The following is a 7,560-nucleotide window of genomic DNA, read 5'->3' on the forward strand; positions in this document are numbered from 1 at the left end:
GCAAGCTGGGACAGATGTAGGCTGAGCCTGCATCTGCAGGTTTCACTCCGAGTCGAAACTCCCACCTGCAGGTGGCGACAAATGCCCTTTAAGCTATGCGCTGTCCGTGGTCCTGAAATTCAACGACGAAGAAGCAGGCGGCGGGGGCGGCGGGGGGAGAAAAGGCAAAGTGCCCGTTCGTGGCCTTCTTTTCATAGCGCCAAATTGTAGCCGGAAGGGGGGGGGGGAAGGTTCGCACTCGGGTTTTCTCCCTTCTTTGAAGCTTCACAAATCATTCACAAACCATTGCTCTCGCGGTTAATGTGCTCCTTCTTTCGGCTGATCAAAATAAGGAACGACCGTCCCTACTTCTCTTGTCGAGCATACTTTCCCCCGATTTTTTTCCAGCTTGGCCTCTGGCCAAAGCTTAGCTCATTCTCCTTTCCAGCGACTGCACTACCGTCTGGGTAAGAAGGGAAGATACAGCCAACAGGACAGCCAGTACTAATGTGAAATGTGTTGGATAAGTAGAGGAAGAAGATCCAGGTTTCTCCACTCTCTTCCTACCCGGAGGTGTGGATCCCCAATTCTAGAACGAGGGTTGGGAGTATTGGGAGTCACAGTGCAACACCTGTGAAAGGTATAAGTTGAGGACGGTTGCCTGTTTGCTGGCGACTTAACTTTTGCTCTGAGGAACGATTTGCCTTCCTTTATACAGGTTAGACGTTTGGGATAAGGGAAGGTAAAAGCAAGGGATTGAGTGCTGGAGGCTCTAAATTCTGTTTCAGGTTTAGTTTCCCCTTCTGAACGGAGAGAGAGTCTCTTTCTTATTCGTTTCACCAGGCATGCTGTTCCACATTCTACTGATAAAAAGGGACCATCGCTTGGAGTGTAATGCAACCCAGAGAGAAGAAATGCCTACTCACACGGATAAGGTGTGCTTGTGGGGTGGAAACTGAAAAAAAGATGAAGGGGGCAAAGTGGAGATGCATAAGAACCCGGGAGGATTTGGAGATGAAGAACTGGGATAGAGCAGAAGGAAAGGAGAGAAGGAAACAAAACAACAAGCCAATAACAAGAAGTGCGAGAAACCCAAAGACTGAAAGAGAAGGAAAGTCACCAACTGAGTGGCGGGTGGAGTGGGTGCTACAGAGGAAAGGAGAATCGGAGAGAGGGGGAGGGCAGAGGAGCTCGGAACAACCCGGGAGCACTACAAAAGCGGGGGGGCGGGGGGCGCAGCTGCAGAGAGAGAGTGAGAGAGTGAGTGAGAGAAAGAGAGAGAGAGAGACGTCGGCGACAGCAGCAGCAGCAGGGCTAAAGAACGGGAGTAGGAGCGAGGACGCCGGAGGGGAGGGAGGGGGCACAAAGGGGAGAGAAGAGAAAGGAGGCAAAAGAAGCGAAGGGGGCAGCTGAGAGAGGAAAAGATGCATCAGGACGAAGCCTCAGCCTCAGCCGGGACAGAAAGACCGACGGGAAGTCGGGGGAAAAGAAAGCTGAGCAAGAGAGAGTTATTCTAGGAGGGCGAAGCAGCCGGCTGGAGGCAAAGAGAGTGCAAGTTTCAGGAAGGGTGAAGCGGAACCCCGAGCCGTCGGAGAGTGCGAGGCCGAGGGACGGGAGCGCTCGGGGCCGTCGGTCCCAGAGTGCTCAGCCTGGGACGCGCGATGCAACCGCCGCGGCGCTGCCGCTGTGACCGGGGCTGGCCCGAGGAGCTGGACGTCGCCAGCCCGGCCGCTACCTCGCTCTAGCTCATTAAGGGACACGTGATCCAGGCAGGCGGCCGCCCTTCGCCTGTCCCGTCGGGGGGCCATGGTGACCCTCGGGAGGAGCTGCCCGCCGCTGCCGGAGCCGGAGTGAAGGCGCTGCCTTCTTGCCCTCCCCTCTCGCCATGGAGCTGCCCAACGGCACGGCGGCGGCCGGCTTCAGCGAGCCGACCGGGTCCCCAACCCCGCCGCCTTCGGGGTCCCCAGCGGCGGCGGCCAGCCTGGGCTATCAGCTGGCCACGTCTGTAGTGCTGGGCGCGCTGATTCTCTTCGCCGTGTTGGGCAACGCGTGCGTGATCGCGGCCATCGCCCTGGAGCGCTCCCTGCAGACGGTAGCCAACTACCTGATCGGCTCGCTGGCCGTCACCGACCTGATGGTGTCGGTGCTGGTGCTGCCCATGGCCGCCCTCTACCAAGTGCTGGGCAAGTGGACGCTGGGCCAGGCGATGTGCGACCTCTTCATTGCGCTCGACGTGCTGTGCTGCACCTCGTCCATCTTGCACCTGTGCGCCATCGCCCTGGACCGCTACTGGGCCATCACCGACCCCATCGACTACGTCAACAAGCGGACGCCCCGCCGGGCCGCCGCCCTCATCAGCCTCACCTGGCTGATCGGTTTCCTCATCTCCATCCCGCCCATGCTGGGCTGGCGGACGCCGGAGGACCGCTCCGACCCCAACGCCTGCAACATCAGCAAGGACCCGGGCTACACCATCTACTCCACCTTCGGCGCCTTCTACATCCCCTTGTTGCTCATGCTGGTCCTCTACGGGCGCATCTTCAAGGCGGCCCGCTTCCGCATCCGCAAGACGGTCCGCAAAGCAGATAAGAAGCAGCCGCCGCTGTCGCCCGCAGAGCCGGTGGAAAAGGTGGCCGACACTTGCCTTTCCCACTCGCCGGCCAGGCGCACCAACGGCGGTCCCCGGCAGCAGCAGCAGCAGCAGCAGGCAGCGGCGGCCAAGGGCAGGAGGAGCGCGGCGGAAGCCAAGGGGGCGCCCTGCGTCAACGGGGCCCTCCGGCCGGGCGAAGGCGGCTGGGTGGCCGCCTCGACCCTGGAACTGCGAGAGGTGACGCCGTCCAACTCGGCCAAGAGCTTCATGCTGCCCCTGCCCAACCAGCCCCTCCCCGACGCCGCCTCGCCGGCCCCCGAGCGCAAGAACGAGGCCAAGAGCGCCGAGGCCAAGCGCAAGATGGCCCTGGCCCGCGAGCGGAAGACGGTCAAGACGCTGGGCATCATCATGGGCACCTTCATCCTCTGCTGGCTGCCCTTCTTCATCGTGGCGCTGGTGCTGCCCTTCTGCGAGGTCGGCTGCTCCATGCCGGCGTGGCTGGGCGCCGTCATCAACTGGCTGGGCTACTCCAACTCGCTGCTCAACCCGGTCATCTACGCCTACTTCAACAAGGATTTCCAAAGTGCTTTCCAAAAGATCGTCAGGTGCAAGTTCTGCCTGCCCTGAGACGGGGCGGGCGGCGGGCGAGCTTGCCGGGAAAGCGGCGCCGGGCTAAGGGAAAGCGATGCCGCGCCCCGTCATCTCCTTCGGCTCCACGGACTTGGGCGAGCCCGAGCTCCTTTCGCCGGCGGAACCTTCTTGCCCTCCTTCTGCGGGAGCGGAATTCTCCGCCCCGTTTTCTCGGGGGGCCCTTGGCTTGCGGGTGGGAAGGGGAGGGCGTCCTTGAAGGGGGTGGGGGGTGTCGCCGCATGGCTGGAGACTCCTGGCGGCCTTGGGGGTCAGAACACAAGCAAGGCTAGAGGGGGCCGAGATCTCTGACCCTGCGCTCTTTTTTGTTTGTTTGTTTGCTCTCCGTCCTCTTCCTTTCCGAGCTACTTCTCCAAACAAGACGACTCTGGAAGGTAGGAGCGCCCGGTGGAAAGGCTGACTGTCCCTTTGATTTGTCTGTGTCTGTCGGTCCCGCTCTCGACTCCTTCTCAAAGTTTACTTCTTACTCCGGGCTTGAGAATCTGACTCTGGAGACCGGGAAATGGGGGTGGGGGAGGGGTGGGGAGAGTGATAAAGACGGAGGAGGCGGTTTCGGGGGAGGGGGCGTGTAGGACGGGCTGCGGGATTGAAACTGAGACGGGAAAAGAAAGCAAAGCACCCCCCTCCCTCTGGGAACCCGCCCGAATTTAAACTACAATAAAAGCCAGCCTATGCATTAAAAGAAACATCTGCTCATCCCGCCTAGTTCTTCCTCTCTCTCGGATTACCTGCAAGAAAGTAACAAGCGGCCCCAGCGAAGATTTTGCTTCGAGGAAAGGCCGACTAAGTCGGAACTCTGAAAGGGAGCGAAGGCTATCCCCTCCCTGGATGCCGGGGACCTGGAGGCGGCCTGGCTGTCGAGGGCAGGCTTCTGGGCTGGGCCGGGAGGAGGAATGGTCTGTCTCGTCCCTTCACCGATCTGGGAAGGTCTTGACTTGATTCCTGAGCCTGTTTTGTTTCCCGGGCTTGTGAAGCCTCTTCTCCCAGCATCACTTTGGGTTTGGGGGATTTCTTCCAAAAGAAAGGGGTGGGTGGATGTTGAAACACCTGTGGGGTGGAGAAACAATTCATTCCTAGGCAGCTTTGCTGGAAAGTCAATCTTTGCTCTGTTTGAGGGTAGGGGGCTTCCAGAGCAGACTCCTTGGGGGCAACTTCGGGGCAGAACCCCAGGGAGAATCAGCAAGGGTAAGTTCAGGTTGTGGCTGGGATCTCTGCCTTAACCATAGAAGAGGCCTGAAGATCTGGGGCAAATAAACGCCCACAGAGCCAGCATGGAGAAAGTTTAGGCAAGTGGCCTCACCAATCTCTTTGGGCTCAGGTCAGAGAAGGGGAAAAAAAACAGCAGAGCAATATGGGATTGCATTGACAGAATCTTATTAGGAAGTGGAGAGGGCAGACTAATAAATGGGTTCTTCAGGCGTGCGGCATAGGGCTCATTCAAGGCCCCACCTTCCATTTTAAAAAAAGAAGAAGAAAAAGAAGCTTCAGCAGGAATAAAGCAACTTCTCCAGAGCATCCTACTCTGAGGTTTCCTTTGGAAAAGACCAAAGGTGCTTCTGCACCACTGGATTCTTCTACAACTTGTAGAAGTTTGGAGGAGAGACTTGAGCCAAGATAGCAATTATAAATTTGGTCCAGATCAAAGTAAGGCCTTCTCCTGCCTTAATTTTTTTTTAACTTTCTAAACTGGGTAGAACCAATTTGTGATTCTCTGCAATGTTGTCCACGTGCACATAAAGGCCCAGGGCTGCCCACTGCACTTCCATTGCTGGCTGCCAATCTCTAGCCCTTTATTCCTTAATAGACTGTAAGTTTGATAACATGCCATATGTGGCCAGCATGGAGATATTAAAACACTAGAAATCACACTGTAAAGGTTTCATCAGATATTCCATCCAAATCCAGATCACTATGTTATATTTAAAGTGATCGTTAACAATTGTTCTGTCACAAAAGTGTGGCTGTAAACTAGGTTGACTTGTATATGAATGGGTTTCTTTTTAAAAGGTGCTTTCTGGTTATATATGCTAAATAAATGTCACAAAATTGCAGTGCAGGACCTGAAAGAAACCCACAAATCCTTCATCTGTAATAGATGTATAGAACCCCATTTTAAAATGTGTGGGTTAATACAGGAGTATAGGTTGTGATCTACGGGTTCTAGCAACAATCTCACACATGAGTTTATTTTATTAAGCACATTTAAATTTTTTAAGCACACTTTAATGAAACCCTAAAGAAAAATAGCGAATAACTGAATCTCACTTACCAAGGATTCTGTCCTGTAGAAAAACAAGAAGACAAGTCTAGAAATTATCTCCAAAATCCTTCCCTCAAATGCCATCAGTTCAAATCTGATTCTTCCATCCAATCCAGAAGCGCTTTCTAGGCGAATCAGTAATGCTGTCAGGTACCCTTGGGAATGGGGCTTGTTCTCAAGGAGTTCCAATGAACATCCATTAGTTTGTGTTCCAAGCAGATGTTCACGGAGTTCTGTAGTCCATACAAATGTCAGCATAAACCTAGAAGCAATGAGATCATAGAACATGCAGCACTGTTGGCATAGAAAGAGAGACCTTTGATCTATGTAGTCCAACTTGTCAGTCTTGACTAAAAGCAGTCATCTAGAATTTCAAGCAGATTTATGCCTATCCCCATTGCTTTCCCAGAATTTTAGGGAAGATAAGAATGTTTACTTTCAAGCAGGAAAAGTTACGGATTTTAAGCAACAGTGAATTCATGTTTGGAGCTAGAGGAATTTCAGTATATTTGCTTCCATAGAAAAGCTTTTAGAATGCTTCTTATAGAGGCACAATAAATAATCCTTGCTCACATAGGTGCATGCGTATTGCTAATTCAGAATATTTTTTTAGGAAGACTTCATAAAGCAAGAGACTAAATATTTTCTAGATTGTCCTAGAAACAGATCTGTGATTCTTTTCATATAATTCTTGGAGGGATTTTCCAGCAGCTTGAAGATTAGATGAATAGAAGAGTAAAAATGTGATTCATTTATTATGTAAGCCCAAAAGACCACTTTCCCCTCCAGATCCTGTTTTCTCATTAGAATATCTCTTTTTCTTAGCTTTCAACTCACTTACCAGCTTCATGTATGTTTGAAACTAGATCATGTGGCTTGCAAGGAGTAGTTTACAGTTTAGTTTGCTGGCTAAAATCAATCATAATGGGGTTTATTTACTGACTGAGGCTGAAGCGAGCCATGGCTATCTTTCTGAATGGGGAATGCGGATTTCCATTGTCATGTTGATTGTGTGATAGAACTGGCAGCATCAAACATAACTGCCACAAGTACATATTAAATTAAATCTGTCTTTGTCATTAGAAATCAGAAGTTGCAACTTTTTTAATATATATTTTCAACGTATTTTAGGGCCATCAAATCCAGGCTGCACAAATCTGAACAACAAATAGACAGCAGCAGAAAATTGAGTTTTCTACCTTGCTTTGTTGGCCTCTACTGGCCATCTGGAATTTTGCAGCCCAGACCTGGTAACCCTTTATTTTTAAATCATTTTGTTCTACGATTTGTTTCCATTAATTATTAGATGTTAAGAATATTTTTAAGTGAGAATACAGTCTCTTCCTTATTCACAACTGAGTTTTAATTCAGAGGTAGTACATAATTTTCACGTAGAAGATGGATTTGTATCTCCATAGACCAAAGGAAAACTCTAGCTTGAATTCCTAAGCAACAGCCAGCCGGTAGTCTAGATCGCTCATTGATCTGAAAGCCCATTCCTAGGGTTCATATTTTTCTTTAAAAAAAATAAATTCTTGCAGCTTTCACTTTCACTGCTAAAATCTCTCTATTTTTAAAACAGCAATAATATTGATGTTTTTCCATAACAAGGTATTATCACCATTTTCAGTTAGCTCTTTGGCTAAATAGCTAAGTGGCTAAACTTTCTATGATAGAGTAGGCTTCATTGAACACAATAAATCTAATCTTTTCAAGACAGTTAATCTGCTAATCTTTTCTACATGTAAATGTAATATCATCAGAGTTCTTGGTTTTGTAAAACAGATAGAATTCCATTCCAAGTTAAAACCATCTTTATTTTTGGAAATAGATAGAATAGATAGAATTCACTAATGTCATATGGAAGAGATTTAAATTTTTAAATAATGTGCTCAGGTTAGAACATAATTGTGTAAGAAAAAGCTCCAAATTTGCAAATAAAATGAATGTAGACATTGAGATTTGCTTTGCCTGTTTTATATTTTGCAGAGAGAATCACTGTCCAGTCAGGAGTACATGCTATCAATATTTTCTTATTTTTTACAGCAAGTCTACTGACAGACTGCAAGTAGGGAGTTTAGGA

General features: G+C 50.2%; 1 protein-coding gene across 1 annotated transcript; it reads left to right on the top strand.

Moving 5' to 3' along the window:
• Window positions 1-1,804: 1,804 nt before the first annotated feature.
• Window positions 1,805-3,370, top strand: HTR1A (5-hydroxytryptamine receptor 1A). Its single transcript, XM_026670452.2, has one exon. The coding sequence runs from the start codon at window positions 1,865-1,867 to the stop codon at window positions 3,194-3,196; it is 1,332 nt and encodes a 443-aa protein (XP_026526237.1). The 5' UTR covers window positions 1,805-1,864; the 3' UTR covers window positions 3,197-3,370.
• The last annotated feature ends 4,190 nt before the right edge of the window (window positions 3,371-7,560 follow it).

Source organism: Notechis scutatus, chromosome 2, assembly GCF_049901735.1.
Source record: "Notechis scutatus isolate UNSWTSFEM ecotype Mainland chromosome 2, rNotScu1.2, whole genome shotgun sequence".
NCBI classification, from domain to species: domain Eukaryota; kingdom Metazoa; phylum Chordata; class Lepidosauria; order Squamata; family Elapidae; genus Notechis; species Notechis scutatus.

Excerpts from the sequence above, each read along its gene's own strand:
- HTR1A (XM_026670452.2), top strand. The coding sequence starts at position 1,865 with ATGGAGCTGCCCAACGGCACGGCGGCGGCCGGCTTCAGCGAGCCGACC.